Source organism: Rhinatrema bivittatum, chromosome 1, assembly GCF_901001135.1.
Source record: "Rhinatrema bivittatum chromosome 1, aRhiBiv1.1, whole genome shotgun sequence".
In the NCBI taxonomy this organism is placed as follows: domain Eukaryota; kingdom Metazoa; phylum Chordata; class Amphibia; order Gymnophiona; family Rhinatrematidae; genus Rhinatrema; species Rhinatrema bivittatum.
In genome coordinates, this window is record NC_042615.1 from 88,781,788 (window position 1) to 88,802,952 (window position 21,165).

General features: G+C 46.5%; 1 protein-coding gene across 4 annotated transcripts in view; it reads right to left on the minus strand.

The window, feature by feature from the left end:
- Window positions 1-11,431: 11,431 nt before the first annotated feature.
- The window catches only part of MFAP3L (microfibril associated protein 3 like), a 135,587-nt gene continuing 125,853 nt past the window's right edge, over window positions 11,432-21,165 (minus strand). For all 4 annotated transcript variants that reach the window (XM_029574839.1, XM_029574664.1, XM_029574753.1 and 1 more), the window contains one exon: window positions 11,432-12,726. In XM_029574839.1, coding sequence (XP_029430699.1) covers window positions 11,891-12,726 — 836 coding nt within the window. In that variant the 3' untranslated portion in view covers window positions 11,432-11,890. The remainder of the gene's footprint in view (window positions 12,727-21,165) is intronic.

The following is a 21,165-nucleotide window of genomic DNA, read 5'->3' on the forward strand; positions in this document are numbered from 1 at the left end:
GTTAAAGACCTCTATCATATCCCCCCTCAGCCGTCTCTTCTCCAAGTTGAACAGTCGTAACCTCTTTAAACTTTCCTCATAGGGGAGCTGTTCCATCCCCTTTATCATTTTGGTCACTTTTCTCTATACCTTCTCCAGTGCAACTATACCTGTTTTGAGATGTAATGACCAGAATTGTACACAGCACTAAGGTGCAGTCTCATCATGGAGTGCTCCAGAGGCAATATGACATTTTCCATTTTATTCACCATTCCCTTCCTAATAATTCCTAACATTCTGTTTGCTTTTTTGACTGCTGCAGCACACTGACCCAATGATTTCAATATATTTTCCACTATGATGCCTAGATATTTTTCCTGGGTAGTAACTCCTAATATGGAACCTAACATCGTGTGACTACAGCATGAGTTATTTTTCCCAATATGCAACACCTTGCACTTGTCCACTTTAAATTTAATCTGCCATTTGGATGCCCAATCTTCCAGTCTCGCAAGATCCTCCTGCAGTTTATCACAATCCACTTGTGATTTAACTACTCTGAATAATTTTGTATCAGCTGCAAATTTGATTACCTCACTCATATTTCTTTCCAGATCATTTATAATTATATTGAAAAGCACCTGCCCAAGTACAGATCCCTGAGGCACTCCACTGTTTATCCTTTTCCACTGAGAAAATTGACCATTTAATCCTACTCTCTGTTTCCTGTCTTTTAACCACGTAATCCACGAAAGGACATCGCCTCCTATCCCATGACTTTTTAGTTTTCTTAGAAGCCTCTCATGAGGGACTTTGTCAAATGCCTTCTGAAAATCCAAATATACTTCATCACCTTTATCTACATGTTTATTAACCCCTTCAAAAAATGAAGCAGATTTGTGAGGGAAGACTTATCTTGGGTAAATCCATGTTAACTCTGTTCCATTAAACTATGTCTTTCTATATGCTCTGTGATTTTGATCTTTAGAATAATTTCCACTGTTTTTCCTGGCATATATATGGGATTGTTAGACTGGAAAGATAATAAGAGGAATATGTGGAAGATGACAAAGAAAAAAAGCCGAATTACTGAACATAAAAAACAGAGAAAATAACCGCAGATAAAGACTATGAAAGAAGGAACTGGAAAAGGACTGATAGTGTTGCGGTCCCGGTCGCTAGGCTAGCGATCGGGTCCTTACCTGCCCTCCGGGCTCCTGCCGTGCTGCGAGTCGCGGGATCCAAGGCCTATTGGACCGCATGGCAGCGGCGTCTCCACGAAGGAGACACCGCCGAAGACTCCTCCCCCTGCAGGGGAACGCGCGCGCGTGCGAGGCCCGACCTTTTGTAGGTCCAGCACCCGGATGTGCTGAACCGCCCCCCTGCTGACGTCAGACGCCGGCGGGGGATTTAAACCGGCACCAGCCCTCCCTGCTTTGCCTTGCAACGCGGTCACTCTTATGAGTCTTAAGTTGCCGTTCCTGATCCTGCCTGTTCCAGCGTTCCTGAACCTGCCTGCCGGTACCTGTGTCTCTGCTCCCGCCTGCCTCTCCCTGAGTTCTCCTGTTTGCTTGCTTGATCCAGTGTCCTGACCTCGGTCCGTTTCCACACTTCTGACTTCTGCTGCCTGTCCTGACCTCGGTCCGTCTCCACGCTTCTGACTTCTGCTGCCTGCCTTGACCTCGGTTCGTCTCCACGCTTCTGTCTTCTGTGGCCTGTCCAGATCCTGGTCCGCTCCGGGTCTTCTTCCACCGCCAGCCGCTCTCCTAAGTCCCAGCGGTCTGGGTCCCTACGGGCTCCTCCTGGGGGGACCTCAGACTTCCAGGGCGAAGCCACCTAAGCCATAGCGACCCGGGCCCCAACAGCTCCTCTGGGGGGGTCACGGGTTTCCAGGTGAAGATTCGTCTCCGGCCGTGCGTGTCTGCCTCCCGACCGTCTCTCTGCGCCGGTCGGGCCAAGGATCCACTTCCGGACAACAACAGTTTGCAAGACCATGGATCCGGCAGACCTCGCCGGCCTGCAGGCCATCCCAGGACTTGCTCAGCGCCTGGTGCTGCAACAGCAGGTATTGGATTCGTTGGCAGCCAGTCGGCCCAAGGATCCACTTCCGGACCTCAACAGATAGCTGGCAAGAATACACATTGAAATGGGAGTAGATATCACTGCATTTACAGAAGAAAAAGTCTGTATGGGACATGGCCATGGGGATAAATGAGATATATGCTATGATATTAAAGGAATCTAAATAGAATGAAAATAAATAAAACAGCAAAAAAAGTGAAAAAATATAAACTGAAATTAAATCTATAATAGCACAACCACTTAACTAAATATTTTTTTGGTGTGCTCATATGCAATCCATCATATTTTTTTGGAGTCCTCATATACAGTGGAGCATACACAGGGGTTCTGGTATGGAGCCTTGTTGGTAGTTTACTCATACAGCGGTTTCTCCCGGAAGGTAACACAGAAGCTGGAATAGAGGCAGGCCCTTGAGGAGCGAGTACCTGGTTCCAGGGAACAGCTCTGAGAGAATCGAGATGGTAACTCACTGATGGTGTAGGCAGCGGGTTCTTCCAAGCAGAAGTGAGCTCAGGCAGTGAGTCCGGGAACACGGGCCCTTGAGGAGCGAGTACCGGTTCCAGACAGCGACCTGAAAGAAAAGAGAGAGGCCCCCGAGGAGTGGGTACCCCGATAGAGTAAGTCCAATAAAGGAGAGGCAGAATAGCTAGGTAGGGAGAGCGAATCCCATCTGTAAGGAGATCCTTGCTAACTCGATTAGCTAGCAAACAGAATAGGCTTTTGTATCCGGGATGCGTGATGTCATCACAGGGGAACACCCCTGCGGTTCACTCTAAAGAAGGAATAAGAAGCAGGGCCACGTGGCACGCGCGCCCTATGGCAGCTGAACAACATGGCGGGATGCAGCACCCAAGCCGGACCAGGGACGCTGGAGAGGACAGCAGGCAGACGCCGCGGCAGCCAGAAGTCCATCAACCGCGGGAGGAATCGCCAAAGAGGTAGGGAGGGCGGAGTGGAGATGTCGGGCAGCAACAGTCGTAACACTGAGATTTGATGATGCGAACAAAGATGATACTAAGACCCAACTCTGTCCGTGTTTCAAAGGAATTATTAATTAGGGGTGTTGCTGAAGCTTACATGTCTGCTCTCACTACTCTCAGCATTCGGTTGTGCAGATAGGAACTTTAAAATAACGTGTTTTTGTGAACAACCAAATACTGCTTGGAAAAATAGCCAATTAAAATACAGCTGTAATATTGATTAAATAGCTGCTGAAATGATGTTAGAATTAACTTAAATGGTAATAAAACAATACCCATTTTAAAAATAATTATATCAAGGAAAACCACTCAAGCTCCTCATTCAACCCAAATGGGAAAAACAGTGTAATTTAAAGATCCAAAAATGGGAGTCACGTGATGTGGTCGGCTCAGTAGGCAGTACGCAGACCGAGATGCGGCCACCACTCTCCTAATTCTGCAAGTTCCTTAATCACATTGAGCCCCCTGATGAACCACGTCAAGTTCTTACCTAGACCTGATTCTACTCTGAACGGGAGAGTCGATTCCTTTAGTCTCGAGCACTAAAAAAAGACAAAGAGAAAGTTAAGGCCCTGGATCTCAAAATGGCCGCCGCTCTCTCAGACCCACCCGTAGATCCCGAGGAAGACTCCCCAGAGGAGAAGATTTCTCAAGCAGTGGTAACTGCTTTGGATGTAAGACTGCACTAGATCTCTGAGCAAAGAACAGAGGTGAGAGCTTCCCTAGGAGAGTATGACACCAGGACTGAACGGGTGGAGGGGCGAGTGGCATTGGTGGAGGTTGATAGGGCTTTGGAGCGTCGAGTGGAGGAGCTGGAAAAGGTTGCCAGAAGCAGAGATGACAAAATCAATGATTTGGAAAACCGATCGAGGCATAACAATCTCCGGTTCATTGGAATACTATTTCTAACTCTGATTTGCAACATGCACTTGAGGCCTGGTTGCATTCTGTGTTTCCCTCGTTTGCGCCCTCGCTGTTGGGCCTCATTGAGAGGGCACATAGGATAGGAAGCAAAGAGGCTGCAGACACTGTGCGAAGGCCGCAGATGTTAATTGCCTGGCTCTTGAACTATGCTCGTAAAGCTCTTATTTTGCAGTAGTATTGCAAATCCAGAGAGTTCCAGTTCGAAAATAGGAAGATCTTGCTGTTCCAAGATTTCTCGCCTAGCGTATTGAGCATGCGTAAAGAGTTTTCTTCTGTCTGCACCAAATTAGTATCCAGGAAAATTCACTTTTCTGTGCTATATAAGTTGAAGATTTGGCACCAGGGAACTGCACAGATCTTTGAAAAGGCCCCAGCGGCAAGCGATTTTGTAAAGGCACTGCCTGCCAGCGACATCAACCATCCTACTTGAAGATGGGACGTTTAGATTCTTCTAATCTCGACAACACTATCTCTAAGGAGTAGTAAAAAATATTCTGATTAATACTGTTGGGGTTCAATGTTTGGTGAATTCTCTGGGTGTTTATCTTTTATATGCATTCTCCCACTCTCTTTTATTGTAAACTCAGTGGAGGTATATAACTTTAGTTCGGGGGGGGGGGGGGGTACTTACCCTTATTTGTAGGGTGTTGGCCAAACACGTCTACCATCAGTGTGACTCCTTGTCCCTTTACAAGGGACTGTTATATGTCTCAGTTAAAAGTTGGAGACATTCCCCAGTGGGGATAATTCTGTTTTTGACTCTAAGCTTTTTTTCCTTTGGTGCTTGAAGGGGAGGGTGGGTGGGTGAGGGGGAAGAGGGCTTTTGATGCTAAAAATTCAGTTCTGATGTGGTTTTTACTGGTAGATAAGTCTACTGGTTTAGTTCGGCAGGTATCTATAATTGTATTACTGGGAAAGGGCAGTGGCATTTATTTGCAATTTCCATCCTTGCGAGATATTCTTTTGGGTTAGCCCATCTCTTTCAGATTTCATGTTTTGTTTTGTTTTTAAACCATGACCCTTGAGCTAGTTGCCTGGAATATGGCCGGCTTAGGGACCCCAGTGAAAAGGGAAAAGGTATTGTTGCGATTAAATAAACTTCACTCCAAGGTAGTATTCCTTCAGGAAACTCATTTGAGTCCTGCGGAAATGCTCAAATTAAGGAAAAAAATGGGGGAGAGGCAAGATGGTGGTGTAATGAGGTCATGCAGCATTTGTTGTCCTATTTTCCTTTCTGTTTGCCTGACATGCCTTCCAAGCGCATTTGCCTTCCAAGCTGACCCTCTTCCCTCTTCTGGACAACAACTGGCCATCACCTGCTTCATGTCCTCGCCAGCATTGGTTGGAGCCGAGGAGTCTGGTGTGCAGCATGGTCTGGGAGAGCTGCGTTTGCCTGCAGAGGAGGTGTCCTTGAGCCCAGAACTTTGCCAGCCTCCAGCGCACAGAACCATTCCGGAGAGTGCCACCACAGCACTTCGCGATGACATGATTCCTGCATCCGCAGTGGAGGGGGGGGGTCTCTCTCTGAGACTCGCCACTGAATCCAGGCTCATTCTCTATACCTGCGCACTCTATAGAAGCTCTCTTGGTGTCTGGAATATCAGGCTTTTGTTTGAGATTGGGTCCCGGGTCAGGCCTTTCCTTGCCTCTTCCTTCCCGAGAAACTGTGATACCGATGGTGGTGAATTTTTTGCCATTCCTGCTCGTCCTGAGGCAGTGTCTCTTGAGGCCCTGTGGGATTTAATTGTTGGCTTCGAGTCTTCACTTACACTGCCTAATTTGGGGGGTTGGGAGGGTGGGGGGAAGCTAAGGGGTTACTTTTAAAGGGTCGGGGTGGGTTTTTTGTTTATCGGCTGGGGCGCAGCCGATAAACAAAACGTGATTGGGCCCGATGGAAAAACCCCCACATATGAATCGGAACCGGAATCCAAACCGATTCCGGTTCCGATTCACATCTCTAATATTTACAACTGAAATCCCCTCAAATTGTGGTCTGACAGGATATTTCAGAGATTTAAATGTTAGTGATAAGATATTTGCTTTATTGTGTATTGAATAATATGTGAATGTGTGTTTTCTTTTCTCTGTATATCATTGCTTGCCAAGTATATTCTTGTTAACTGTTTAGAAAAACTTATAAAGTTTAAAAAAAAAAAGATATAATAAACCATTCAAAAAGGAAAAAACTTCACATAAACATCTAAATCATTTTAAATAAAAATTATTCAACGGGATGTCATCCAAAAAGGAGGAAAAAAGACCTCAGAGCCTCAGTACCTGTTCTCAATGGAACAATGTCTTAAAAAAAACCTCCAGCCACCTAATTTACTTTTATTATTTCCAACAATTTTTTATCTTCTTTATTATTTTTTTATTTTCTATAAAAGTTCCTCACTAGTACTGGAATTCATAAAACCATTGAAGAATCCCAGTCTTGTAAACTGCTTAGTATATAATTGAGAGTTCTTTCACACACTGCATCTGAATAGTATTGGGGTACATTTTAAAAAAGTGCGCCTTCACGTACTTTTGTTGGCGCACCAGGCGCAAACAAAAGTACGCTGGATTTTAGTAGATACGCGCGTAGCCGCTAAAATCCAGGATCGGCGCGCGCAAGGCTGCCGATTTTGTGCAGCCGGCACGCGCCAAGCCGCGCAGCCTGCCTCCGTTCCCTCCGAGGCCGCTCCGAAATTGGAGCGGCCTCGGAGGGAACTCGCTTTCGCCCTCCCCTCACCTTCTTCTCCCTTCCTCTATCTAACCCACCCCCCCAGCCCTATCTAAATCCCCCCTACCTTTGTCGGGGGATTTACGCCTCCCGGAGGGAGAAGTAAATCCCCGCGCGCCAGCGGGCCGCTAGCGCGCCGAGATGCGACCCGGGGGCGGTTCCGGAGGGCGCGGCCACGCCCCCGGACCGCCCCGGGCCAAAACCACGCCCCCGGGCCTGCTCCCGAAACGACACGTCCCGCCCCCGACACGCCCCCCTCGAAAAACCCCGGGACTTACGCGAGTCCCGGGGCTCTGCGCGCGCCGGCAGGCCTATGGAAAATAGGCGCGCCGGCGCGCAAGGCCTTGCTCGCGTAAATCCGGGCGGATTTATGCAAGCAGGGCTTTTAAAATCCGCCCCATAGTGTTTTAAAGAATAACACTTATCTGATTCTTGATGTTATATATATCCAGCATCTGTTTCCCTTGTTGATCCTACTAGCAAGTAAATGAACCGGATAGGTGAAAGACTTGTACAAATTCAAAAGCCAAAAGAACCTTGTTCAGAATAAGAGCCGACGTCAGCTAACGTTTCGCCATACCGGCTGTGTCAAGGCTCAAACTTAAAACAGGAAATCTCTGCCTCCATGATTTTTTACTTCAGCAATACCTCGCTGAAGAAACAGATGCTAGATATATATAACATCAGTGTTCAGATAACTATACTATTCAGATGCAGTGTTTGAAAGAACTCTCAATTATATACTAAGCAGTTTACAAGATTGGGATTCTTCAATGGTTTTATGAATTCCAGTACTGGTGTGGAACTTTTACAGAAAATAAAAAAATAATAAAGAAGATAAAAAAATTGTTGGAAATAATAAAAGTAAATTAGGTGGCTGGAGGTTTTTTTTAAGACCTATGATTGGCACAACCTCTTGAATATCACATTGTTCCGTTGAAAACAGGTACTGAGGCTCTGAGGTCTTTTTTCCTCCTTTTTGGATGACATCCTGTTGAATAATTTTTATTTAAAATGATTTAGATATTTATGTGAAGTTTTTTCCTTTTTGAATGGTGTACTGACTGAACTGCCAGTTGTATAAAGTAATCAACAAATGTGGCCAAAGGCTCCAGTAGAGACCCATTAGTAGATATAATTGAAGGAATAGGAGGGTTCACTAATGATTTGTGGACTTTTGGAAATGCATATAACATTAGAATATGCAGATTGTACACCAACAAGAAGGATCTCTCTTTATCTGAGTAAATTGCAATAACATCTTAATCTGTTGTAGTATCTCTACTGTGGGATCGGCCATTATCAACTGGAAATATTTACCATCTGATAAATGTTGTACTATAGGTGCTATATATGTGTATCTTGAACTACTACAGCTCCCCCTTTGACTTCAAGATGCACAAAGTAATTTTTTTTCAGCTCACATATTGTAAAAGGTCCTGCTATTGCATCTCTCGACCTCTGCTAAGTCCTGCAATAGCAATTCCTTGAATGTTTGAATATAAGGATCTAGTGGACCTGGTGATATCCATTGTGTGCAGTTCTTAACTACAGCTAGAGACCTTTGTTTTCAGTTTTTATTTTATTTTTCCTGGGAATTTCAATGCGATCACAAAAAAATATCATTGGAAAAATAACTTTTCCATTGATTATTTTCTTGTGTATTATAACAAAGTAATTTTTTCCAGTGATTTTTCTTATCATCAATTCGAAAACCAGGCAAAATAAAATAAAAACTGAAAACAAAGGTCCCTAACTATAGCTATATCTCCCGCTGATTGTTGAAGTTGTTTGGAAAGATACAGTATTACACTTAAATTGCATAATCTGTATATAGCAATCCTAGTGTTAAAAGGGTCATGTAACTGTGTCAAAACAAAAGAGAGGTCCTGATCTAAGATGGCCAATTGTGCTGAAGATAGCTGCATCGAAGATACGTTTAAGACAGCTGACTGTGAAACAAATGGCTGTATAGAAGCCGATAGCAGTCCCAGCTGGTTGTGCTGGGACTGCTATCGGGTAATGGGGTCAATACCCCAAACACTCCTTTATTGTGGGCGATGGCCCTCTTTGATAAACTTATCCAGCTAACTTAGGCCTGTATTTATCAAAATGCAAAAAATATCGCATGCGATAGGAAAAGGGGCATGTTTTATGGTAATACAACCACTGGGTGGACCATTTTTAGTAGTTTTGAAGCTCCCAGAGAGCCAGCCTAGCTATCAGGGCCCCTCCGAGGGGGAGAAAGAGAGAGAGAGAGAGCAAGAGAGAAAGAGAGAGAGAGAGAAAGAAAGAGAGAACCTCTGGGGAGGCTTTTACAGTATTCAACTATTTATATCACTATAGGACGGCCAGCTAGTAACTCGAGGTGAGGGTTTGGTGGTGGTTTAGGGTTTTGGGGCCAGTTTGACATGCAGAGTGAGACACCTTAGTGAGAGCAAGGTACACCTTAGTGAAGATTTGACATAATTTGGAGTGAGGAAAGTCTTACAAAGATGAGATTTATACATTGTCCTCTCACCCTAGCTTGAAAGTCCCCTGTTATAGAGACCATCAAGCTAGGACAAGAGAACACTGTACAAATCTCATCTTTATGAGACTTCTTCACTCCAAATGACGTCAAATCTTCACTGAGGTGTACCATGCTGTTCGTACGTCTCACTCTACATGTCAAACTGGCCCCAAAACCCTAAACCACCATCAAAACCTCACTTCGAGTTATTAGTTGGCCCTCCTATAGTGATATAAATAGTTGACTTCTATCGCTCTCTCTCTGGACACTATGGGCTGGATTTTAAAAGGGTTACGCGCATAAGGTACGCGCATAACCCTTCTAAAACGGCCCTGCGCGCGCCGAGCCTATATTGCATAGGCTTCTGGTGCACGCAAAGCCCCGGGATGCCCGTAAGTCCCGGGGCTTTCTTGGGGTGGGCGTGTTGGGGGGCATAACGTGGTTGGTGAGTCATCCGGGGGCGTAACTTGTGCGATAGAGGTAGAGGGGGTTTAGATAGGGCCGAGGGGGGGAGGGGGGGTTTAGGTAGGGGAAGGTGGGGGGAGGTGTAAGGAAAGTTCCCTCTGAGGGAACGGGCAGTGCGCGCAGGGCTCGGCGCGCGCAAGTTGCACAAATATGCACCCCCTTGCGCACGCCGACCCTGGATTTTATAAGATACGCGTGGCTTATAAAATCCAGCGTACTTTTGTTCGCGCCTGGTATGCGAACAAAAGTACGTGTGTGCGCTGTGTTTTAAAATGTACCCCAGCGTGAAAAGCTACCTATGCAAACCAATAATTCTAAAATTATCATAAACACACCTCTTTTTCTTATCGTGGGCATTATCCATGCAAAATTATAGCATTTTGACTAATCTAGGGGGTAGCCAGAGAACGACTTCTGCCCTGAATTTATTCAGCTAACTTTTCAGTCAAATAGTTGGTCATGCCCAGGGCAGTCAGACTGGTGGGATTTTTAAATCCCAGGTTTTTGTCCAGCTAAGTGCCAAACCTAACTGGTCAAAAACGGCGCTGAATATGGACCTTACAATTTATTTTCCCTGTTCAGCGAAAACACTGTAGAACTTAAAACAAAATAATAGCCTAGTCCAAGATTCCAACTTGCAGACTGCACTTTAATTTGTTTACCACATTGGGGGCCATCTCAAGCCTTTCAGGAAAGTTGCATCTAGTCGTGTTAGCAAGGTGAAGAGAAGAGCTCTAATAAGCACCATTTTGGTTTAAGTTCATGCAAAGTAAATGCCTCATCATACCCGTGCAGTAATCAAATGATTCCTCCTTTTGCATTCAGCCAGTATATTCAGTTTTCCCTATGTATGAATGTATATAGTCAGTCTCTCCCCTCTAAAGAAGACAAAGGGCCTTATTTTCCAATATCGCATTGGTAACGCATTAGGGGGCGTTACCAATGCAAATGAGGCTTCTTTCGTGCAGTGGGGAAACATCGTGTGCGGCGATGTTTTCGCCATTCGCGAAAACATTAGCGCCGCATGCGATGTTTTCCCACTGCACGATGATTCTTTCAGGGTTTTATCGCGGTGCGAGATAGTCCCAGACAGCCTGTTGCAGGCTTGAGAGAGAGAGAGAGAGAGAGAGAGAGAGAGAGAGAGAGAGAGAGAGAGAGAGAGAGAGAGAGAGAGAGAGAGAGAGAGAGAGAGAGAGAACCTTACTATAGGGCCTATGCCCTACATAGGTATTTGAATCCCTATGGGAGGGCTACCTACTAACTCGGGGTGGGGATTAGGTATGAGCGTCGGGGGTTGGGGGCCACTTTTGCATTCCACATGAGACCTACGGACAGAACAGTGGTCTCTAGTGCAGATTTGCTGGCCGTCGGAGTGAGGACGCTCACACCAAGAAGTGGTTTGGGCAACGTTCTCTCCACCTAGCTTGATGGACACTCTACCTGGGCAACAACATGCTAGGTGGAGAAAATGTTGGCCAAATCGCCGCACACGATACACAGGTTCCCGCTTTACATATGCTCCGCCCCAACTCCGCCCCCTGAATACCAAATGACTAATTTGCATTCGCGAATCGCGTTAACAGCTGTTAACGCGATTCGCGAATTTATCGCACGCGGTAAAGTGCTTTGAAAATGAGGCCCAAAGTTCATTATTTTCTGGTGCCTATATAATACCCACAGTTATCATCTCTGTGAGCTCATACATCTAAAATCCTCTTTTATCACTCTTTAATTGATAATGTAATTGGCAAATGAATTGGAACCTTAATAATAATGGGAATTTTATTTTGCTATCACAGTGTTGCCTCCTGGGCATTATTTTAAATTCAGAACTGCATTTTTTTTTATTACCACAAAGAAAATGAATAGGCTCTGGCAGAAACAGGAAATAAAATAAACCAAGGAGATTTTGTTTAGCATATCCAGTGTCTAGCACCTTGGCGTGATCATATCTGGAGGTCCTTCACATATGAGGAGACTGATATGGAAATCTACAAGGTAAAACATTTTTTGGTACATAACATGATTCCATAACAGCAAACAATAATAGTAATTATTCAGCCCTCAACAGATTGTAAGACTGGGAAGAAAGTAATCAGCAGCCCACATGCATGCTTTCCTCACAATATAGTTTAACCAGTAAGGCTTAGTGGTAAGTGCTTTTCCGTTTTAAAAAGGGCCCCACCTGATTTCCTTGATATGCATAGATTTTGAGAATAAATATTATACATGGCTTTCATAAATAATACATGTCATTTTGCTATCTGTCAGGGGGACTGGGGACAGTTCGGTAGAAAGTGCTGTTGCTTGTGCTATGTGGTCCTCCTTGACATCAGACTGCTCACTATGCTGTGACTGGGCATCTGTACCTTCCTTGCTAGACAGTGGGTGCACCGACACCGTTATTGCAATCTGTCGTGGCTGTTCATGGAGCGACGAGGCATCGGAATCGTCAGCCGGGGAGTCGCTGCGCATTAAAGCATTGGGCATGGCGTAGACCTCACATATATTAGAGGCCTCTCGACCTTCAGGAACCTGCCTTACAAAGGTCTGTCCCTGGTCTTCCAGGCCGACCACCCCCATGATTTCCTCCATTACTGTTCTGCAGTTCATGATGAGAGGTGGAAGGGGAACACTCCGGGCCAGCTCCTCAATGTAACGAGCAAACTCCATAGTCTTGAATTGAGTCACTTTGGCAAGCTCCAGGGTTTTAGCTGAAGTAATGATTGGGATACGCTTTGCAATCTCAAAAGCCTTTTGAAGTTTCTCAGCTCCTTCTGTTCGGAAGAATTCATTGATGGCTTTCTCGGTTTTCTTGAGGTGGCTGCTCATCATGCACAGTCTGGTGATGTTCAAGATCATAACAATAGTGAAAGCGATCAGGCAGACAATCATGTAATAGATCCCCATATCTCCAGAGGTAAAGATAACTCTCAGAGTAACTGTATTATTCACGCTGCCATGAGTATTGGAGGCGACACAGGTGTATTTTCCTCGATCATCAAATGTTACGCTGGTAATGTTCAACAAGCCACTGTCCAGGATCCACCATTTGCCAGCTGGAAAATAAACAAACCACAGGATTATATAAGCAACAGCAATTAATACAAATTTTGACATTTTACTTCCTAATGAAACACTTTCAGTTTCTGTTAAACCTTGTCGATAAGATTTGAGCAGGATTCTAAGACTTCTGAAATTAAATTTTACTGCACTGGTATGCTTTGCTATCTGTATGAAACCAGCAGTTTCCACTAGGCATCGTGGCAGTGGTGTTACTAAAGAGGTGTTTGAAAATGGCGCCTCGGAATTGAATTCTCTCCGATAACTTCAATTATCTCTCTAGCCCCTGAAGCAGGTGGTGTTCTGCCAAAACACTGGCAGTGTCGGGCACAATAAAAGAGTGTGGCTACATGCAGTGAGGATTAAGAAGAACTCTACTCTTACTTTGAACAATATAACTAGCCACCCTATTTAAATACTTTGAGAGACTGGGTGCAATAAGAGTCAGGTGCTACACAGAAAGAGAATTACTTTTCTTCATTTGAAACTATTGAAAGCAGCCATCCTCTCCAAGCACGTTGAGAGATTAAAAGACCGATAGCAATGGCAATATCAGATGTTGAATACAAGGATTTTAAAAATACAAAAATTAAAGCTATAAAACAAACTAAAAAATTAAAATTAAAAAAGAATAAAACAGGTGGTGTTAATTAAATGGAGGCATAACCTCGCCTTCATGATATACATCCTTACTGGACATAGCTACCATAACACAAAAGGCATAAACAAACCCTGTTTTTTTATTTATATTTTATCAAATTCTTAATTTTCATATACAATGAAATAAAGCTATGGGCCTCATTTTCTAAAGTATCGCAGGCCTGCGATACTTTAGAAAACTGCGCTAATGGGGGGCGGGGACCCTGCGCTAGCCCGCAGCGATCGCTACCGGTTTCACACCCAATAGCGCCACCATAGAAGGTGTAGCTATTGGGTGCGAAAAGGCCCCTAACCTTTTCGTTGTCTGCGGCGTCTTCGCGGAGTCGGCCCCGGTGACGCCCCGACTCCTCCTCTTCCGGGGCCGACTCCGCCCCGATTTATGTAGCACAGGCGTGCGCTACCTTTGCAGGCTATCGCAGGCTTGCGCTAGCAGCGCAAGCCTGCGATAGCCTTGGTAAATAAGGCCCTATATCAGATAACAACCCACCCTATGGATCACAAAAAATATACTATCAATGTATAATAAATTGTCCATATCATCCAATCAATGTTGTAAATAATATTGAACTGTAGAAAATGATGAAAAAAATGGCTGTATCTTCCAAAATACACTATAAAGAACAATGATTCTACTGACAAAAAATTGTGATCTGATCCCACCATGGGTTTGATGGAATGGGTGGGTTTATTAGTTGATGATGACTTGTCTAAGGGTTGTATTACCATTAAAGAGGCTTCTTTTCTGGCAGAGTTCCATGCATCCACAAGTTGTATCCAAAAGTTCCATGTGAACTTGTGGATACAACTTGTGAATAAAAATAAAACTTGTGAATAGAAGTTGTGAATAAAAACTTGGAACTTGTATCCACAAGTTCCATGTTTTTATTTGCTACTAAAAATTCATAAACATTTGGAGTCATCTCCAGGAAAATCTACTGTGTTGGGCTTCTGCTCTATATTAAAATCTTTATCTAAGTTTGTGGGCAAGTTTCTTCATGTGAAACCACAAAAAAGAGCTAGTGAGAAACTCAATTAGCATAATACTAGTGTCATCACAACCTGTTTTGTCAAACTATGGTAGGCATAAAGCCTCAACTAGTGTAATACATGGTTTGCTGTAATCATGCACCAGTGTTCATTGAAAATAATCTTGTCATCGTTGTAGGAAAACTCACATGCAGAGCACTTCCCATAGGAGAAATGCCCCTTTGGTTCTAGGTGGGCCCCTTTAATAGATATATTAAACTCTGGAGATGGTTTATCAATGATATATTTTTACTGTGCACTGGAAATGCTGAGCAGCTAATTCAATTTGTGCAGTGGCTAAATGATGCGAATCTACAGTTCGCATATGTCGCTAGCACTCAGATGGTTTCTTTTTTGGACATCGCATTTACCATTTCTCCCATGGGGTTCCAGTATTCTATTTTTTGGAAACCCATTGACCATAACACACTTTTTAAGCACTCCAGTTGTCACCCTTTGAGACTTCGTAACAGTTTGCCAGTGAGCCAATTTTTATGACTATGATGTCTATGTACATATATGGATGAATTTAAAGCAAGTGCGATTGAGGCAAGACAGCAATTTCTTGATTGCAGTTAATCTGTTTATGTTGTTCAAAAAGCCTACAGAATAGCTAGATGGACAAATAGAGATTTAGTATTACAAACAGGTGCCATGACCACTGACTCACACATTGTATGTGTGCTCTTGTATTCACTGCAAGTATAATCGATCTACAAGAACATTACACAACATTGGAATATATTACAGCTGCATGTACCCTTCTGGGCAAAGCCCTTATTTGCATTTAAGAGGGCACTGAATATATGAGATAGTGAATTCTATCTTCTATACCCCATCCGATAATCAGGAATCATTGTTGAAGGGGCATGTTTCCTGTGGAAAGTGCTTTGTATATGAGTTTTCCTTCAATGGTTACAGGATTATATTCAATGAACACAATACACAACTGTTATTGCTCCAAAGTGATAGTTTCACTTTCCATGCCCCTTATTCTACATAGGAAAAATTATATGTTGGATTCGAGCACGCTGTGGGAAATGGCCAGAGAATAGACACAGGCTAGGCTTTGGCTGGTTATTCATGAACTTTTATTAATTCAGAACAGAAAAACAACTCTACAGCTCTTTGCAGCTATTAAACAAAAGTAGCAATGTATCAACTTATAGTTTCTTGGTCTGGGCTTCCTAAGATTCCCTCCTGGGCCTGGCTAGATATACACCTTCCCAGGCTCCTCCTCCCAGACAAGGATTCCCGGCTGTCTCAGGCTTAAGGTGGAACAGGACAGATCTCTGGATTGGGTCCCTTAAGGTATTCTGGGGATCTCTTTTGTATATCCCTTCACACATGCATTTTTGAACATTTAATTTGCTGACTTAGCCAGTGGAAGAATCCACTGGATTTCTCCCATGAATGTGAATTTTGCGATGCTGGAGCATCCCATTACCTCTGTACAGAGAGGTGATTTTGATCAAGATCTACAACAGCCCGAACAGACTGATTTTTCAATTGGACACAGTTTCTCCTAAGGAACTGAATATAGGTGGGGTTGGGTAAGATTTTGTGGGGGATGTCTGTGGATGTGCAAGGATGGCAATTGCAAGAATGTGTTTGGGGATGTGGAGGTGTGTTATGTGTTCAGGGGCTATAGAGCTATGTGCAGTGTAAGTGTGTGAGTGTGAGGTATCTGGGAGGGATAGATATATAGGGGCATTTTTTGGGTGGGTAGGAGATTGTGTGTATGGGGTTTGTGGGGTGTGTCTGTAGGTAGAAGATGGGGTTTGTGGGGTTTGTCTATAGATAGAAAATGTTATGAGGGAGTATATGTGTGCATTTGTGGGTGGGGGTTGTATGTGCGTGGGGACTGTGTTTAAGTTGGATGTGTGTGGAGGGGTATAGGTGTATATGTAAATATGGAGCATGTAATTGGGTATATGTAGGTGTCAGGATGTGTGTTGGGTGGGTAATGTGTGACAAGGTTGTGTGATAAGTGGAATTCGGTGTGTTTTTGTGGGTGTAGGATATAGCTGTTGTATATATTTGGGGTGTGTGGTTACAGGAATGTGGTTGTAGCATGTGTGTGTGTGTGTGTGTGTGTGTGTGTACAAGGGTATGTAGGGGGTTGAATTAAAAAGCCATATAATTTATTTTTCCTGTGTGTGTGTAGGGAGAAGCATGTAGGAATGTATGTGGGAGATGTGTGGTACTGTGTTTGTAGGGGGTTTATGTGAGAGTATGCGGGTTTTGGAGTGTGTATGAGAAATGTAGGGTGGGTGTCAGGGTAATTTGGGGGGGGGGGGGGGTGGTATGGGATGTGGAAGCACCTTTTTTGTATCATCCTTTGCCAGAGTTGATTCAGTTATTTTTCCTGTCTCTGTCTGCCTGTGTTTCTCTGTGGCAGACTGCTGATAGGAGAAGAGGGCTGTTTGGAATGGAGCACTGGTCAATAGAGATGTGAATCGGAACCAGAATCGGTTCGGATTTCAGTTCCGATACACATCTCTATAGATGTGAATCGGAACCAGAATCGGTTCGGATTTCAGTTCCGATTCACATCTCTACTGGTCAACATTTTAACAGCTTCTCATAGAAAGCAATAGGATTTATTTTTGGAAGCTCATTTCTCTGAAAATATGGATCTGATATTTCTGGTATTCAAACTCATCTCAGATATTCATGTTCTTCTTGCATGCCAAATTTAGTGAATTTCCATCCCATTTTTGGAGTTACTGTGCCTATCCACAGATGGACATTGATCCCTTGTACATGACTCTTTCCAACATTCCATATGTTGGAAAGCATACAAAGAGCAAATGAAAAGAATAAATCAGCCAGATGCATAAAACAAAATGACTGAAAGCCATTTTATTTTGGGGAGGGGCGAGGGAGAACAAAATCAAAATAAATGCAGCTGACGCAAGACACAGCTAATTAATGCTACTGCATCTAAATATGTTTTGTTGTTTTTATTCCAAATGAGGCGAGCAATCCATTTGGACCACACAAAGGCCTAAAGGGTGCCCTTGCACATAAAATCATTGCACACGATGCAAAAAATAAAGGGGGAGGGGCCACAGAATTAGAAACAAAAAAGCAATGCCTGTGACACAATAAAAGAATAAAGAAAAAAATCCAAAAGGAACAAAGCTGCACTGTAAAACAAGCCGGCAAATATCATTTTAAGCTAAATTAGAAGACTGATGTCATAACTGCCCAGTGTAATTCATAACCTAATCTAATAAACTACCACTGCATCAAGTAAGACAGCCAAGAGACTGATCATTATCTTGACAACATATTAAAAATGAATGTATGAGCAGCAGGGATTTATCCAGGGAACATGCACTAACAGGATTAACTTCAGCCATCCTTTACTATAGAATGATACTGATATACAAGGGCTTTGTGCATCTACCTCTACTACATGTTGACTCTTTATATATAAGAAGGCGACACGGGCTTGTCCCGTGTCGCCGCCGGTAACTCAGGGGCGAGCGCGGGAGGCGGTGTGCGGGGGCGGGACAAGTAGGGTGAGGGGGGAGCATAGTGGAGGGTACCAATGGGGAGGCAGCAAATTCGAATGCTGCTTCGCCATTGGTACAACGGCAGGATTAATAGGGAAGCCGAGTGGCGGAGCGCGGCAGTTGGGAACCAGGCAGAGGAGCAAGCAGGGGTTTGTGTTTGCTGCCTGCCTGTTCCCTTCTGTGCGTTTCGCGGCTCGGCGGTCTTAGCGAGGCGCTAAGAGGAACAGTTAATCGTTCCCGCTCGCTCGCCTGCCCGGTCTTCCTTTTGCGTGGCGTACGGGCCCCTTTCCCTGCCATGCGGCGCTCCCGAGTGCAGCACACGGCGCGATCACGTTCGCGGCCTAGGCGTACGGGGCGTGAATTATCAGGGCCTGGACTCGTGAGTCGGCAGCCCAGCTGAGGCACAGGGCTCTGTGCCGTCGGTGAGTTTGGCGGTTTCGCCGGCTGATAGTTTTTCCCTGCCCCCTCCATTGGCTCCCGCCCTGTGCCCGGGTTCTCCCGCCCCCGACGCCGTCGAATCTGGCGAAAGTGGTCCGGAGCCCGACGCCGGGCCCACCCCCCCCCCCTCCGGCCAGTGTCCCCCCCCCCCTTTGCGGCCAGCCCTGGCTCACATTTCGCCCTTACCTTGGGGTGCCCTGTTGCGCCGGCCCGGGAAGCGGCTGCGCAGAGTGACACCGCTACTAACTCCCCTGTGTCGCGGCCTGGCGGCTCAGCCATGGCTCAACACATTTTCCTTTCTCCTGCCGGGGCTGTTGAGCCGGCGGCCATGTCGGGGGTTCTCGGTCCCACCCCTTTCACTCCTTCCGATGTAGAGGAGAGGCGCCGTAGGCCCTGCTCGAGCAGCGCTGGACCTCCCGCGGAGCCCTTCGGTGCAGCCCCTCCCCAAGGTACCCGGGCCCTCCCCGTCATGCCCAGAGCGCGGTCTGGCCTTGCCGGCCGGCGGCGCAGCGCTTCTCGCAGGGGCCCTGTTCATGTGGACCCATCAGATTTTCCACGGGGCAGGGGTGCACCCCGTGCCGGCTCCCGTTTAGTGCGGGGCCCTAGCGCGCACCACCCCCCGCCCCCCGGTCCTCGTTACCCGGCCCCCCTCCCTGGAGGCCCCTCCCAGCCAGTTTCGGCTGCTGTCCTGGCGGAGGTCCTGGGTTACATGGCAAGGGCCGGTTACAGTTTTATTCAAGGGCCCAGTGCGGCCGGCCTGCACGGCGGACTGTCACCAGGCTTGCAGCCAGGTGATCCTATTTCCCTTGGTGCCACGGGCTGGGCTACGGGCATGCAGGGTCCGGATGGGATGGCCCACCAGCCTGAGGTCCGGGTGCCTCCAGACAGCGCGACCCGTGCCAAGTCGGCAGGGTCCGGCCAGGGGCATGCTGGTACGGAGACTTTTTTCACAGACTTGGCAGAGGACGACCTTCCGGGTCCGTCGAGCAGGGAGCCCTGGAGGGCCCACGAGAGTGCGGCTGCGGGAGCGGTGCCGGTCCAATGGCGGATGGACGGAGGCGAGGGCCGACAGGACGCTGTGAGACCGGGCCAGGGACCGGAGCTCGTGGATGCTCCCAGCTCCCATATGGAAGCAGGTAAGGAAGGTTCTGTGCACCGGGGACGGGGGAGGGAAGGGGTGCGACGGAGATCCAGAGGGGACTCCGATGGCAGTTCCTCGTCTTCGGGGACGGGTTCCAGTGGGTCTCGGCCGAGTCGGAGGGCGGTTCTAGGGGAAGGGCCTAAATGTGATGTCGAGCAACCGGCCGTGGCCTCCCTCTCGGAGTTATGGGAAGAGGTGCCGACCCGCCTGCTGAAGCGTATTCGGAAGCGCAAATTTGTTAATATTTTTAAGTTGCTAGAGGGGCGCCGTGGAGGGAAAAGATTATCTAAAAAGGCTAAGAAACGCCTTTGGCGGAGTGGGTCTATACCGCGTATAGCTAAGAACATTGTAAACTGGATGAGGGGTTTTTTAAGGTTGGCAAGCGTAGTGAGTCCCTTCGACCCTTCCCAGTATGGTGCTTTGCTATCCTATGCGGACAGCATCCTAGGGGCTTTTCAGGATTATGATGGTTGGGCTTGGCTCAACTACGATGAGAAATTCCGGGACAAGATGGCGGGGAACAAGTTTATGTCCTGGGGCTCTCAGGATATACATCTGTGGTTGACACAGATGACTAACAAGAGTGTGGGGTCCGGAAGGAAGAGCCAAGCGACAGTAGGGGGGGCTGCGTCCGGAGCTGTGTTGTCGGGGGGTTTTGCTAAAGGGCAGTCCTTTCGCATCGGGGCAGCACGAAGTGCTGAGTCAGGCGCAAAAGGGGTGGGAGGGGCGGGGGACATATGTTGGCGTTTCAACAAGCTTACCTGCTTGTTTCCGGAGTGCAAGTTCCGGCATGCTTGCGCCACCTGTGGAGGAGCCCACTCGGCCGTTAAATGTGCCCACGGGGCCGGGGGGGGGGGGGGGGGGGGTTGGAAAGGGACCCAAGTAGGGCTGCCTTAGGATGTAAGGCGGACTCCCCGATTCGGGTGCCCAAATTGTTGGCGGGTTTGCGCGAGTATCCCAATAAGGTTGCAGCTGCTATTTTACGGGCGGGGTTTTCTGAAGGCTTTAGGATCCCATATGTGGGTCCAGGGCAGGGGGGCAGGGTTAGGAATTCTTGATCAGTTCTTCGACTGAGTCAGGTGGCCTGGTCCAAACTTAGGGAGGAACTGGAGCAGGGTCGGGTAGTGGGGCCTTTCCCGAGCCCGCCTTACGAAAGGATGCATTTATCTCCCTTAGCGGTTATTCCGAAGAAGGTTCCGGGAAAATTTCGGTTGATCTTGAATCTGTCCTCCCCACCAGGGGGGTCGGTTAATGATTTTATCCCGCGGGACGCGTGCGTGGTGAAATATGCATCTTTCGACGAGGCGGTACATTTGGTGCGACGGGCGGGACGGGGGGCTTTGTTGGCGAAAGCTGATATCGAGTCGGCTTTCCGGTTGCTCCCGATACACCCTTCCTGTTTCCCGTTGTTCGGTTTTTCCTTTGAGGGTGGATACTTCATTGATCGTTGCCTTCCAATGGGTTGTGCCATTTCGTGCGCTTTGTTCGAAATGTTCAGCACGTTTATCCACTGGGCAGCAAAGGAATATACGGCGTGTGCGGATTCGTTACATTACCTGGACGATTTTTTATTTGTTGGTCCGGGGGACGCCGATGTTTGTCGGCGGCAGTTACTGGGCTTTCTGCGCACGGCCGCGCACTTTGGT